The sequence below is a fragment of the Hevea brasiliensis genome, chromosome 17, assembly GCF_030052815.1.
Source record: "Hevea brasiliensis isolate MT/VB/25A 57/8 chromosome 17, ASM3005281v1, whole genome shotgun sequence".
NCBI classification, from domain to species: domain Eukaryota; kingdom Viridiplantae; phylum Streptophyta; class Magnoliopsida; order Malpighiales; family Euphorbiaceae; genus Hevea; species Hevea brasiliensis.
Window position 1 is genome coordinate 3270739 of NC_079509.1, and position 16420 is coordinate 3287158.

The following is a 16420-nucleotide window of genomic DNA, read 5'->3' on the forward strand; positions in this document are numbered from 1 at the left end:
TTGGACTTAATTAACTTAGACCTAGAAATAGGCTAAGGATTAAGAGGATTAACAGATTAATTAAAGAACTTAATGGGTCTTAATTAATTCTAAGTCCACGAAAGTAGGATTAGTTTGATTAAGGCACTCTTTGTCTCACTCAAAAGGGAATTCAAAGGATTTAAGGATTAATCTCCTTAAAACTCATAAGTTTCATAAGATTGGACAACCAATTTAAAATCCCAAAATAGCTCGAATATGAAATCCCGAACTCCGGAATCACCTTTTTACCATTGTTAATTTCTAATCAAATTTAATCATTTGCCATTTTAAATATTGCCATATTTGAACTTGCTTATTTCTATTTGATGCAATTTTAGTTTAATTAATACATTTTTGAATAGAATATTAATTTTGCACATTTAGATTTCATACTCCATTACCCATTAATTCGTCATTTTAATCTCATAAATACTTCGATTTAGTCAATTTTTATATCGAAAATTCAATCATTAACACAACTCCTCGTGGGATCGATATTTTTCTATACTACTTGTACGACCCGTGCACTTGCGGTTGGGACGCATCAATGTGACAAAGGATAGTCCTGGATTGTCACTTGGCTGCAGCAAGTAAGGTGATGAAGCCACAGTAGCTCCATCAGTAGCAGATGCGTTGATGGTATTGTTGTTTGAATGGTTTGACATTCTTTGTTGTTAAACTTCAGAACTCCTGCTCTGATACCATGATAAAATATGAGGACAGTAATGTTTGATTGTACATCTATTTCTTGTGTATTATTAATCTGAGAGCAAAAGCTCTTATAAGGTTACAAGTGCTAAAAGCAAGGAAAATTAGTTACGGAGAAAAGTTTGAAACTAAAACAATCAGCTACAAAATCTGTGGATAAGCCATAAGCCTCCCAAAGAATCAGCTTATATCTCGCATGTTGTTGAGGTTGTTGAGAAGAGTTGAAATTCTTCAAACTACAGAATTCTTCAAACTACAAAATTTGCACGTGTTATTAATGTTGTAACAAAGCTACTCATGCATTGGCAACAAAAGCAGGACATGATATGTACTATTGTAACCATATGCTGCAAGCTTCCTTTGTATTCTCCTTCTTGTCCACTTAGAGCTTTAATACATTTCAGATCTTTGAAAAAAAAAAAAAAAAGCTTTGACCTTTATTAAAACAAAATTTATAATTATTTAATAAAATTTAAATATTTAAAAAATTTAAAATAATAAATTTATTTAAATTTAAATATTTAAAAAATTTAAAATAATAAATTTATTTAAATTTTAATATTTAAAATATTTTTATTTATAAGTTAAATGAATGCACTCAATTTTTTTTATTTTACTGTTATTTATGGAGAAATAAATATAAAAAATAAAGGTGTTTTGAAAGTATTATTTTTTTATTTTATCTTTATTTTATTATTAATCTATTGAATAGTTTTATTTGAAAATTATAGTTAATCTGACTAACAACAAACGTCAATAATTCTCTGAATAAAAAAAAAAAATCAAATAATCTCTCAAATCTCACAAATCCAATGTCTAATATTTGATTATATATCGAAATTCAATATATTATCATCCAAAATCTTACATGTCCTCGATAAACAAGAATATCAATCATATCTAAACTCGTGAGTAACAGGAGAGAAGCAAAATCAGAGATGGCCACATAGCACCAAAGTGACCAGAGAAGACCGGTGATGATCACTCGTAGATGAGTGAAGCAATCAAGTCTGACCGAGAAGCACATCCTTGTAAGAAGTTGGAACTGGAACTGGAACAGGAACAGGTACAGCTTTTGTTTCCTCGATTACCCTTTGCCTCCTCCATTGTTCTTCTGCAATAAGCGGCAGCTGCCCTTCTTTCTGATGCATTAAACGTCCCTGAGCCCCTCCTCGCAGTTTCTTCAGGCGCAGTCCATCAATTTGCCGCATCTTGGACACTTTACCACATTTGTTAATCCCCCAATTAATAGTAAAACACTTCCAAAGATGCCCATCAACACCAAGTTTCTTCCCTGCATTGATAATAAACTCTGTATGATACAAAACTTTCTTTGAAAAACACCACCCTAAATTTTTAATAAGCAATGCAACTGATAAGGTAACCATTTGATGATGTAAATTTTATCAGAAAGTTTTAATCTCTCTGTGCTAAAATTGGTTTCAAGAAAACAAATGGAAGCTTACCAATAGCAGTACCCCATGATGGTCCAGCCCAGCTTGATCCTGGCTATTAAGCATGGCACCAATCAAGAACAACAAACTACCCATTAAAAAAGGATATGAACACTCGCTCGCAACATTTGGACATGCCCATCAGCTGTCGTATATTTGACACGAGTTGTGGATTGATCCAAGCACCCATAGAACTGGTCCAGCAATAAGCATGTTAAAGCCCAGCTTTTCCAATTTGTAGTAACCATATCCTTTCACTTCCTACAACGCGTTGAAATGGTCATGCCAGGCATACTTGCAATATAGTGAAACTAAAATGCGATAAAAAAAAACCATTTTGGTCTCTTAGGCACAAGGTGGAATTAGATTTGTCAATTTGTTCAAATTCCAGCAATCTCCATGAAAATCAAACGCCACGTTAAGTATGGAACACAAAGGGTCAATTTTCATGCATCAATAAAGCACCGTACGTACCTGAAGAAAAAGAAAAAGATACCCAAGAACAAAAGCAAAGCCCCCAAGGCCTGAAATACAGGAACCGCAAACTCCACAAGCGCCAGCTGCGTATCATACCCCATTAAAGTTAACCGGTAATCGATCCCAGCGAGATGGGCAACGAGATCATGAAGATTAACTAAATTATGAGTGCTAAGGCTATGAACACAAAAACCAAACCCGATCTAGGCTCCATTGAGAACAAGGCCGCAAACCCACCTATAAGAACAATGGTAGCAAACACATAAAGCCCTGTGTTTATGTATTTTGCTCTGTTTCCACCCAGCATTGTTCCGTACATTCTGTTCTCTCGTGCCGACGCTAGCTTCACCATTTGCAAGATTATTCAAGAATTTTAGAGTACAAAAGATCGATCAGCGTACAGAACTTGCCCCTGTGTTTTCCGAAGTTGTGTTATTGTTTTTGTTCTTCGTTCGGTTTGCCGAAAGCCGGAGATGTGCGTAGTGAAACGGAGAAAGACGGGAGAAGGTCGTTCACTACGTGTCCTCACGCAAGGAGTTCTCTTTGAATGCGGACTAAATGAAACGCAGCGATCCCACAATGCGATTTATCGTGATTGTAATTTAAATCTTAATAATATAAATTATATTTCACCTTGAAAAATTATTAAAATTAAAAATTTTAGTTTTAAAATGAGTGATTATATATAAAAGAAATAAACTTTTAATCTCAGTATTTTTAACCATTATCTTTAACCTAATCGATAAAAATCAATTCTCCATTTGCCCATATTAAATAAACTCATATATTTTTCAAAGTTTAATCTAAGAATTGGATTTTTGACAACTTAAAATTGATTCAACCAACATATATAAGACTTTTTGTAATTTAAATATTTTCCTTAAAAAAAAATAAAAATCAGCCCCATAATTTTTTTTTTTACTCAAAATTTCCATTCGTCATTCTTTTTAATCTTTTAAATAAAAATAATTAAAAATAAAACTATAATATACTCTTATTTTTCTTTTTTAATATTTTTAGTGTTTTCAAATATACTGTAGATTTTATTTGTCACTATTATTAACGCTGCTATTAAAATTATTGTTGAAAAATAAAAAAGCATTAAAAATTAAATTTAATATATTTTAATAATAAAAAATTAAAATAAGAAAAATAATTTTGAAATTTTTTAAATAATATTATTTAAAAATAATATTTTAAGTAATATCCTATTTAATTTCATTTGTCCCACTGCTCCCTCTGCCTCTTGTCGATTTGCGAATTGCTAACAAATCTTTTCCCGCAAAATGGATGCAGTCGACTGAAGTTCGTGAAACGGTGCTCAATTCATATCCAAACACCAAAATTTGACACCTCGTGATCTCTACTAACATCACCGTAACTAGACAGCAGTACAGGGCGAGCTAGACTTTGCCCGATACCTGTTAGATCAAATGCCAAAACGAGCATTTGTTTCTTGGAACACCATGATGTCCGGTTACTCGAAATGGTCGCGAGAGTTTCAAGCTTGTAAGGAGTGCCTTGTTGTATTTTTATGCAAATTGTTCACAAATCCAAATTGCCGGGCAGGTTTTTTATGAGTTGCGAGATAGCAATGAGCTGGTGGGTCGATGCGGGTTAATTACGATGCTTATAACGTCTTTATTAAAATGCCTAAAAAAAGGACATTGTTTCGTGGACTAAGCTTATTTCGGATGAGAGCAAGTGGAGAGGTAGTACCTAACGAGTTCACCTTGGATTGTGTTATGAGGATTTGCCGTAAGCTTTGTTGTTCATGGGATTCTGATAAAATGTGGATTTAAATTTGATCAGTCAATTGGTGGTCCGCTTATTCAGTTTGGTTGTGATTGTGACTCTATTGATGAAAATAGTTTATGATGGAGCAGTTAACCCGTGTTAGGTGCTTCAAGCTGCCTAATTGAGGGGGGTGAATATTGATGGGTAGGATTGGAGACGAGGAGCTGATTTTTTACAGAGTAACTAAGAAAAATTATGTTGTGTGTAATTTGAGGGTGAAAGGCTATGCAATGAATGGCCGAGTTGAGGATTCAAAAAGGTTGTTTGAGAAAATGCCTTGGAAAACTATCATTTCTTCAAATACCATGATTACTGTGTACTCAAGGAATGGTGAGATTGATTAGGCTTTGATGATTTTTGAGAAAAACAAAAGGGGAGACAAACCCTATGTCTAGGAGCTAAATATTGTCAGGCTATATTCAAAATGAGCGGCATGAAGATGCTTTAAAACTGTATGGAACCATGCGCCAATTGTTACTAGACTGTACTAGATCAGCACTCTCTGTTCTATATCGTGCTTGTTCGTGCATTAATTGGATCACTTCAACAAGGGCAAATGCTCCATACCGACTTAATCAAAATACCATTCGAATCAAATATTTATGTTGGAACTTCACTTGTAGATATTCAGTCCAAATGTGGGAACATCTTTGATGCGTAAAAATCCTTTCAAGCATCTATTCACCAAATGTGGCAGTGTGGACGGCTCTCATAAATGTTAGATCAAAAAGTTGTCCCTAATAGAGCTACTTTGGTTGAGATTGTGACTGCTTGTGGCCGTGGTGGTCTGTTCAATGAAGGGATGAGATTTTCCGCTCAATGGATGAATTCTGTGGAGTAACTCCAACTTTAAAGCATTATGCGTGCTTAGTCAGGACGCCTACTAGAAGCTGAGGAGTTTATAAAGGAAATGCCCATTGAAGCAGATCGGGTTTGCTTAGTGCTTCTTGGTTCTGGATGGACATGGAAGAGGGTGAAAGGGTTGCCGAACATATGTTCCATTTGCATCCCAAGTCAAATTAGTCCATTTCCATATAATCAAATTCATTTCATAGAATATAATCAAATTAGTCCATTTCCATAAAATCTCCAGATTTGATGAGGGAATTGCATTTGCCAGGCCTTCTTTTTGCAGCGGCCACCTTTTGTTAAAGCAAAGACCAAAGTAGTGCCACTTCGTGGTTGGTGAAAGGGTGAAAGGATTGCCACTAAATTCATTTCACTATTAAGGTTATTCATTCTCTAACCTTCATGCATCTCTTTTCACATATTCCTCAATTACTGCTATATCTTTTTTTAATTTCATTTAAGGTTTTTTTAATGAAAATTGTAGATTTCCTTGAGCATATATTTCATGCAGAAGATGTTCTGTCCTAGTAGTCACTTTTCAGAATCTTTTTGGAGGGCTCTGTTTGAGTTTTTGTTTGTAATCATGCTGGAACAAATTCAGTTTGTTCACTGAATGGTTGGACTCACAATCACAGGTTCTCGGTAACAAATGGTTGCTACTACGACACGTGAGCAATATATTCTTCCCAATTCTTGCAGTTAACCACTATTTTCCTTTACATATTTTCATGGCCGTAGTTGGTCAGGGTATTTGACAATGGCACCAGACTTGCGCTTGTCAAGGCAGAATGGATCCTCAGAACATATCCTTTGTCAAAGCAACGCTTCTTGCTCATCAAAGTGGGGTCCCGTTATTGTTCTTATTTATGATGATTATGATCATGCTTGTGTTGCCGACTTTAAATTTTTGCTTTTGATTTCTTAGAATTTGATAATTAACTGTTGGTAAGAGCAACTTAATTCCTCTTTTAAGGTTGTTTTGTCCGCTGTGCTCCTCTTTTTGTGTACACTTTTTTTTTTTTTATGAATTTGTGTACATTTTTTATACATATGTAATAAGTACTTAAAATCGCACATGTAATTTTTTATTATTTATATTTTCCTTAATTTTTTTATTTAACTCAATTCAAATCTAATTCTTATTACAGATTTAGACTTTAAAAATTTAAAATATATTATTAATAACTACCTAATGATGCGTATAAATTTCATAACAACACTTTTATATTAATTTACAGTGTTATTATGTATGATATTGTATATATTATTTATTATTTTATAAGTAATCTTAATATTGTTTATAATTTTAACATTGTGTCCAAAATAATATTAAAAAAATATTTATTAAAGTGTGAATTGAATGTGGATTTTTGATATCACTAAATTAAATTCATATTCTCCGTTTCACCAACCACTAAGTGGCACTACTTTGGTCTTTGCTTTGACAAAAGGTGGCCGCTGCAAAAAGAAGGTCCGGTAAATGCAATTCCCTCATCAAATCTGGAGTTTTTATGGAAATGGACTAATTTGATTATATTCTATGGGGAAATGCTTGCGTAATTTTTGGATTGTTCTAAATTTTTTAAGGAAAAATATCCGAGTTGTAACGATTAAGCTGGCTGCTTGATGTGGATTCCACTTAATTGCCTTAATTAGGTATACATTATTTCATTTTTCAAAATTTTTTTTTATTAATATTTCAGCCTATTGGTTGGCTTTACCTCATGCACTCAATCGGTAACATTCCATGGAATTAAAATTAAAATTAAATGAGAAATTCTTTTCCACCCTCTGTGTTGATGCATGTTTTATTCAATACAGAAGAACATTATATTACTTAATTAGCATGCTTCATACATCATTAAAATCATGGAACTACAACTATCTTAATTCCTCATACAACTTAATTCAGCTGCTCTTACTGCCTTCCCAATAGCTTCATTGAAATTTATTCGCAATGAATTATAGTTTCCCCTGTCACAAATAAGCAAAAGTATAAAATCTCTGTTTAAAATGTAAAACTTTTTGCACATATATAGAAAAAAGAAACTAGTGGTAGTCAATTTTAAAGATCTATGGATGTATCAGATACATACCGAAAAGGAATCCCATTAGGCTGCTAGTTCTTCAACTCTTGCCATTAATATCTTCATTAACCACGAGCTGCAACTGCTTGGGTTTGTCTTCATTCTTTTCTAAATCCCATTTTTGTGGCTTTTCCATGACACCCCTTTTTCTATACTTGCAGTACAACACAAGTTGGAGGATGCCTAATGGGGTACCGAGCAAATTAGGAGACTGCAAAAATCCAAGATTGAATTAGGACTTCAGGAGGAGTTTCATGGGCTGCTTTAGCAAAAAAGTAAAGGTTAAACAACAATACAGACCGCTAGAAAGATATCACGGCTGAATAGTCCATAAGCTAGCCACAGAGAACTTGCCAGGAATGAAAAAAATGATAAGTAGAATGGCATGAATTCCACGCTCTTTGTTTGTATTACTTGCTTCTGCAATTATGAAGTTCACACAACAATAAGAACAAAATAATTAATAATTAGTAAAAATGTCAAAATGGCCGATGCATTTGGAGGTCCAAAGGGCTTGCATTTACTAAATATGCAAGCTTGAAGTTCACGGATGCCATGAAGAAGAAGAAGAAGAAGAAGAAGAAGAAGAAGAAGAAGAAGAAGAAGAAGAAGAAGAAGAAGAAGAAGAAGAGAATATCATGAATTAAAAAGAAAGAAAGGATCGATGACTCACCATAACCACTAGTGGAGAACCATACATTCCCACAGACCCCACCAGACCAACACTTCCTGTGAATACCTTGCGACTATGGTGATCGTGGAACGCAAAAGATGAGATAGCTGCAGTTATGGAGAAAAACAGGAGGACAGGAAGCAACATAACACCAACTTTTATCTGCACATTCATAAATTTTTAAAGGTAAAATAGATGTTAAGAGTTCAAATCTTATACTTCTTGCACTATAATTAGATACTTGATTCATGTAAATTTTAATTATTTAGTGGCTGGCATATATATATGTGGAAATAAATCAAGAACGTAAATAATATTAATAATAATAAAGAATGTTTCTCATTTGCTCACCCTTCCTCTAGTTTCAGCGAAGCGAAAATATATGATAATGAAAGAAGTCTCAAGAAAGATGCCTAAACCATTGATAGTGACGAGAGGGAAGTTTTCCCATTTGTAGCTCACAACAGGTAATCCATACCAAGTGTAAAGGAGACAGTTTAACAATGTAATGATGTAAGGAACGCATGAAAACTCCTCGGTGCTTCTCTTCCTTACCACCCTTGTGAAAGTTAATCTGAAAGCATACAAAAAAACACAGATCTAAATAATTTCAGTTCCATGTAGTGAAAAAAATGAAATCACTTGGAGCCCAGATATATAATATATCTACAGTATCTTGAATAATACGTACATGGGTGCAGTGTAAAGTAACAAGGAAGCTGCATTGCCTGCAAAAGAAAAGCAAGCAGAGTTGATATAAAAGGTCAGTTCATTGCAATGTTTGCATGGTGCAGTAAGATATAGAGCTAACCATGTAGGCAAACGAAAGGGGAAAGAAATACCCATCACTCCAACTGCCAAGCGCAGCCTATCTCCCATGTTTTTTTACTAAGAAAGAAAGAAAATGGTCCCAAAGGAGGAGGAGAAGAGATCGAGGTTCTCACTAAACAAGTAATTCAGTATGTTCTGTGGACGGTGTAGCACATCAAGGGGATATATATATATATACACCAAGGGACGTGGATAAAAAAAGAATATAATAGAAAATTGAAAGAAGAAGAGCAAGTGCTGTCTACGTCCTTTACATGTGGACTCCTTTGTAAACTTGTGGATGTAAATATCTAGCTCTTCAATATTGGAGGCCTCTTTTGTTTTTATTGCCACATGGGAAATTTGATATGCAAAAACCGTGTCCGGCCAGTTTAGATTAGGAAGAACAGCACAAAAGGTTTCTTAGCTGTTGGGTTCTATTGTTGTGAGTGGAAGATGCCACAGCAATTCCACTTTCCACCTGATACAATTAAATTTGTTTGGCAATTCACTTTTTGTCTCGTCAAATATATTATAATCTTATAATGTGTCAGAGCTAATGCATGCATTATTAAAAGATTACGGTTTCTTCAATAATATTTTTGACCTCTATTTGTACAGATTTATCGCATACAAACAAACTCCCTGTGCATGCCTGGTTTATTTTATGATTTCTAGAGTCCTGTGGATGGCTCCTACTAATAGGGTTCTATTAAGCTTTCGCTGTGATGTTACAAACCTAATGAATGATGCCCATGTTAAAAAAAAAAATGGTTAAATATATTGAAAGACAATATGATATGCAAAAAATTACTTTCTGTAATATCACAGATTGTAATTAAAAAAAATAATAAACTAAAGCAGAGTATCATATGTAGTCTGATGGCTCCTGCGGCATCAGTTCCTGTAGGTTATCGACAAAAATTGATTCACAGGAACAATGTTTCTCCAAACATGCTGACAGCTCTATTCTAATAACTGGAATATAGAAAGAAGGATTTTATTCCGATTCTGGCATTAATTGTAGTGGTTCTTAGAACATGGGAAGAATTTTTACTTGGAATCAAACTAATGAATCTTTTTTTTTTAGCGATGTGCATACTTAGAAGAGATAGATCAGATGAAATTTATTCCAAATCCCCTTCTTATAATAAGTTTTTGTGGCTTATGCTTTTTTGACATCCTGTTGAAGGAAATTAAAAGCATACTTGATTGAAATTTAATTTAATTAATTTCACAGTCAACATCATTTCAATTCATTTTAAATTAAACAAATATATTTCCGTGATAAAAAGACCATTGCTATTACAATGATCTCAACAACTTCCTTCTGGCTGTCTTCCACATATGTGATAAAGAGAACATTTTCAATGCATATCTTACAACTAACAATAATTACTGCCATACTCACTGATCGTACTTGGAAAATCATGGGGATATCTTTTCTGGAATTAGTCCATCATAATTAATCAAATTTTAAACAGCAAATAGTTTTAATTCGTTGATATAATTACTCAGTGCATATTTTCACTGATCAAGAAATTTCAAGAATGATCCTCGCCTTTTAATTTACACAAACAAAAAATATACAAATCATTAAAGCCATTAATTATATCATTAGCCTAAGAAAAAACTTACTTGGTCTATTATAGACTCGTAACATAAATACATGCGTCTCTCTTATTTTACATATGATCTCATTATACATGTTATATCTTGAATTCACAATAAATTGAGTCTAAACAAGATTTTTTATATTAATCAAATGGTTAAGTTCCTTTTGTATGAAAATTTTTTTGCTATATTTAGTCTATTATGAATTTAAGGTATAATATATATATATTTTTTTATAAGTAACAAATTTAATTTAAAATAAAAAAATAAGTGAGACGTATATATTTGTTTCTTGAATTGACAATGAATAAGATCTAATAATTTTTTTTTTTTTTTTTACCTTTTGTAATGCAGAAGATTAAAAGCACTTTCAAATATTATAATATACATCAACTAGTATGGGCATTAGTTTTGCTTACAACTAATTAAGTGTGAGCTTTTAAGAATATATTCCCAAGCTAAAAAAGAAAATAAGCCAGCGTATTGTTGGTTTTGTGAAGCACTTAATACCTTAGATATGGATGCTTGGATGTGGCAATTGGTATTTTATGCATATGAGCAAAAGAATATTAGCTTAATTCTAGACACTACTACTAGCTAGCAATATGGTTCATATGTGTCCAAGAAAAGAATACCATAGATGAATGAATGGTCAATTTCAATCAGCAAACATATAACCTATCTAGCATATATAACCTTATCTATTTCTTGAATTATATTATTCACATTATTCGAAAATTTTTTATCCTTGCAGTTTTCGAAATTTCAGGTTCCTCATAGAAGCTTGTGGCTGCAAGAAGAACACAAAAATTCGACTATATATTGACCTAGCTATAAGTTAATCCTTGGAAATTTTATTCTCCTTGAAAAAACATTGGCTAGTTCCCTTTTTTCTAAATGTATGTTCTAGTCACGTTTAACACAGTAGTAAGAATCTGGAGATGCCAGTAGGATTAATTTATGCCTGGTTCTCTCAGCGGAACCAGAAAAAAAAAAGGTGGGGGGGTATTTTTAGGTATAAGCAACAATTTGATTGGTGAGAAACCCACTTGGGTTTGTGAAGGGTAAGCTACCAAAGTATTCCAATGAAGGTGGCTAAGCAATATCAGAGCTTTTATTTTTTTTTTTTTCAGCCAAAAGAGAGATGCTTTTCGACGTCTAATGTGATGTCTGAAGAAGCATTAGTTCATTATTGATGGTGCTAGTGCTACCCCTGATGCTGATGTAGCTGCGGTTTTGCTTTCAAATCTTAATTAGTAGAGATGGCTATGGAATGGGACCCCGAAAATCATTTCATTAAAGCTTCAATTTGATTATTATTTTAAATATTTGTTTCGCTTTAATTCTAGTTAAAATTTATCTTAAATTACTTCAATTTATTTATTTTTATATATTTTTATTAATAATTTATATAAAATATTTAAATTTTATTTATTTAAAATATAACATATAAAAGTTTATACATGTTATTATAAAATATATTTTATATTTAAATAATTATTTATATAAATAAATTTAAATAATAAATATCCAATTAATATATATAAAAAATTCAAATTCAATATAGTTATTATTCTCAAATAAAAATTTATTTCAAATTTGATTATATATTATTCGAATTCCTTTTAATAAGATTCTATTAAATCGTACGCTTAAGAATATTGAATCCAATTGGTATATTTAATAATTAATTATTTTATTTTAATTTAAAATTAAAATCAAATAAAAATTAATTAAATTCAAGCCTAAATCAACTGATCTAATTTAGTCTTAAAAAATTTTTAATTATTATATTTAATTATAATTAATCAAAATCAAATTAAAATTAAACTGCAACTATATATATATTGTCGGTTTTTTTTTTTTTTTTATTATCATGGGTTAGATGTTAGGTGTGCCAACCGAACAAAATTTTTTTGTCCGACGGTCGGATGCATAATGTGGAAGCGACATGAAAAATTGCTTCTTGCGTGAATCTCTAGCCCTAACTTTTGTCGTTGTTGATCAAAGATTTAGCACGGACTGGTCTTGCATAAATTACTTGTAAATTATATTGAAGATATTTCCACTTAAAGATATATAATAATAAAATAATTAAATTTTAATTTATAACACAAAATTTTTAATAATTAATTTACATAATACAAAATTTTAATAACTTATTTTAATCGATTTTTAAATTTTTTAAATTGATGCATCAGTTATTAAATTAAAAATTTACATTTTTCTCTCCATATTTATATAATATTGATAGGGAATATATAGTAGAGTTAAGTCAAATTAATTTAAGTTATTTTTAAGCCAAATTGATTTAAGTTATTTTTATGAATACAATCTCAAGCTCAACACATAAACCTTGTCAACATTCATCCACTCTTCAAATTAGAGAATTTCTTATAACATTAAAGTAGGTCATATTACGAGAGCAAAAAAGTATGATAGGCAGTGCTAAAACAAGCCTTACCTGAGTGGATTTATCAGCTAATTAAAAAAAAATTAAATCTATATGATTGAGCTAAAAAGAAGAGGATAGATTCTTGTTGATGGGTCATCGCATATAATGTAAGTGACAATTAGACTTATAAACTTGAACACAGTCCATTTGCACATGAAATAGGAGTGTTGGGGTTCCATATTAGTAACTTACAAAAAATTAAAAGAGTATATATAATAAAGAGAATCAGCTAAATTAATTTAAATCATTTTAGTAGAGATAATATATCAACAATTAAAGAATTATAAGATGTTTCTGATGTATTAATTTTTAATACATTATATATTTATAAGAATTTAATTATCTCATAAATTATGAAATATGAAGTCATCTCATAGATAATAAGAGAAGAAATATGTGCTTTATAATACTTAATAAAACCTCGATATCAACCTTGCGTACAATATCCACACTTATTGGAATTAATGACATGACAAGATAATATGATAGAAGTTATCCATATGCTTCCCACCTGCTGAATTTAGTTGACTGTACTACAAAATTTAATACTTTAAGAAAAATAATTATTTATAAATGTTTTGAACACCACTAATTAAAATCATCTCAATAAGTGGTCAGCTGATGGTATGTATAAATAATTTCAGCAATTATATAAACAATTTACAATTAAAGTTTCAAATTCGATCAATGATTGAGATTTTTGTTTTCTATAAGCAAGCAAAATTTTATAATTAAAAAAGATAAGAGATAAAGCCGCACACTATATAGGCATTCCCACAATGATTGATATATACGTATAGTATAGAGAGAACACTTATATTGAAACGAAGAGGAAGGAAGAGGCACAATGAGGCTTGAGAGTCTCATTTATTACAAATTTATGGAGCAGATCCATTTGCATTTAGCTAAACCTTACTTGCAAGGTTGTTAGGTTTTTTTTTTTAGTAAAGAAATAAAATTTACTTATAAATAGATATACGCTAGTTATAATAAAATTTATTTTTAAATTTAAAATATTGTAATGAAATTTTTTTTTTTTACGTTATTAATAGTTGTAAATTGACTCAACCTGAAATCTTGATATTATCTTTATTATAATAACATTATAAATTGATTTATGTTTTTTTTTTTTTTCTTAGGAAGAAGAAATATAATCCAAGGAAAACAAGGCAGACATCGGCCAGTTACTCGCACCTGCCCCAGTTAAGAATATTCCCTGCATATCCATGTGAAGAAGCTTATCAATAGTCATATTAATTAGCTTCCCTGTAACAATAATTAACCACAAATCCCAGGATCTTTGAAGAATTTGGTGGCATATAGAGAGTAAAACCAGAAGCTTCAAATGATTTTGATCAGTTCTATTAACAAGTTCCACAACAACTTTAGGATAGCCTAACTCCCATGCTAAATGCAAGCCGCTGGCCACAGAATGAAATTTCGCCGCCTAGAATTATATGTACCAACCTCGGAACAAATCTACCTTTTTCCATTGCCCCATACGGTCCGCAGGCCGCAGCACACCACCACCCCCAGCATTACCTGAGTTGCCCTTGCTAGCTCTGTCTGTGTTCAACTTCGCCCATCTAAAATGGGGAGGCTTCCCAGCAATAGCCGAAATAGAACGGGCAGTACGAAGTTTTGGGCAACCTATTATGCCTCAAGATTGTGACCGAACTGAGCTTATTTTCAAACACAACAGCTTGGATTTTTGAGCTACTCCTTTGAAGATGAGCTCATTCCTCCATCTGCAGAACCTGGATAGCCGATGTGTTAGAATTGAACCTATCCCAAGAGAGTATTTCTCAAAAACCAATCAGCCACAAAAGAGGTATTAAAGCAAGAAAGAGACTGAGCATTCCAATCTTTAATCCTCATGTCCTAGCATCCGGACAATCTCTTAAGGCATGAAAACTTCCTCTACTAATGCATCACATATTTGCAATAAAGAATCAAGTGTAAAACATCTCCTACAGCTCTCAAGATTAGTCATAATCTTCTCTTAAACCATAAGCCACGAGATATAGGCATGCCATGGAAGTGTAAAAAGCAGAGTTAATAGAAAACATCCCATATGGGGTATTGATCCATGCAGTCTAATTCGTAGCCTGCAAATCAGATACGACAAAGACAACGGCCAATTTCAAATAAATTAACTCAGGAAGATATGAATGAATAAAATCCCATTTCCAACCTAAAGAATCACATAACTTAGCTGCAGTGTAGACTCTCCATGCTTCAGGAACATCCCTGATCGCCAACTGCAAAATAGGAGTTTTCCCAGCTCATTATCAAACCAGATTTTTTTGTTTTTTGTCTGATGTCAAACCAGAATCTGGCAAGCATATCATTACCCACTGTCATACACATATTGTTTATGGGTGTGAAAATGTGAATTTATTTATTAACTGTTAACAAATTTAAAATAATGAGGTGAGAGTAGGAAAAAAAAATGGAGAGCTACCCATTGTACTCGTACGTATGACTCAAAAGCTGAACATATACAATCAGTCAACAACCACATTGAAAGCTTTTTGCACGTGTAAAAAACTGACGTGTAGTAATGAAGAACCCTTATATGTTCTCCTTTTCAGCCATTGATGATTTGATTGGAAGGTCGTTAGAAATTTGAAATTTGTTTGTTTTATTTAATTTTTTTTTATTGTGAGGTGGTTTTGTTGATTTTCTTTTTTATCTTGGATTTGTTGGTATTTGTTGACTTTTTATTTTGTTTTTTTTTTATTTTGTTTGTTAATTCAAGGATTCTTAATTTTAGACTGATTATTTTTTAAAATTTGCATGTGCTGATATTGAGATTAGGATTTATAGTTAAGACGCAAAGAGAGAGAGAGAGAGAGAGAGAGAGAGAGAGAGAGAGAGAGAGAGAGAGAGAGAGAGAGAGAGAAAATTAAAATAAAAGTAATAAATAAATTTGTTATCACTATTAATTGTAAATTAGGATCTATTTAATATTATTTTTAAAATTATTATTGAAAAAAATATTTTTAAAATATATTAATTAGAGAATATTAAAAATTAATTTAAAATTAAATTTAATATGATTTAATCATAAAAACTTTAAAATAAAAAAAATTATTTTTTTAAAATTATTTTTTTAATAATATTTAATGATTTTTTTCCTTGAACATCAATTTTTAGCCAAAATTTTAGTGTCAAATAAGGTCTTACTCTACAAAGAAGAGATTAAAGATTTAAACTATAATAATTATTTATAATTAATAATTTTGATATATAAAAAAATAAAAATCCAACAAATCACGTTACAAAATAGAATTAAAAAACGACTAGCTTAGCGTATTGTTTCTATTAAAAAAAAAAAAACAAAGTGGTAATGTGTTACGGCTGCTTAATGGAGATTCGTTGGGAATTGTCGGCCTTTTATTTTTTTTGAAAGAGCTTAATTTTTTTTTTTATTTCGCCTGGAAATGGGTGTAAATAATTAGGATAATCGAAC

At 31.6% G+C, this 16420-nt stretch overlaps 1 protein-coding gene, 1 long non-coding RNA gene and 1 pseudogene across 2 annotated transcripts; 1 reads left to right on the forward strand and 2 right to left on the reverse strand.

Annotated features, from left to right (window-relative positions):
• Positions 1-1530: 1530 nt before the first annotated feature.
• Positions 1531-3203, reverse strand: LOC110637500 (uncharacterized). The gene is made up of 3 exons (XR_002491523.2): positions 2658-3203; positions 2196-2444; positions 1531-2023 (listed from the first exon to the last, which is right to left on the reverse strand). It is a non-coding gene; the product is annotated as an uncharacterized LOC110637500 (long non-coding RNA).
• Positions 3204-4130: 927 nt separating this feature from the next.
• LOC110637491 (pentatricopeptide repeat-containing protein At4g13650-like) lies at positions 4131-6387 on the forward strand (annotated as a pseudogene).
• A 657-nt stretch (positions 6388-7044) lies between these two features.
• LOC110637498 (bidirectional sugar transporter SWEET3) lies at positions 7045-9067 on the reverse strand. The gene is made up of 7 exons (XM_021787622.2): positions 8909-9067; positions 8758-8794; positions 8418-8640; positions 8067-8228; positions 7694-7813; positions 7403-7604; positions 7045-7280 (listed from the first exon to the last, which is right to left on the reverse strand). The coding sequence occupies exons 1-6, from the start codon at positions 8943-8945 to the stop codon at positions 7434-7436; spliced, it is 750 nt and encodes a 249-aa protein (XP_021643314.1). The 5' UTR covers positions 8946-9067; the 3' UTR covers positions 7045-7280; positions 7403-7433.
• Positions 9068-16420: the final 7353 nt, after the last annotated feature.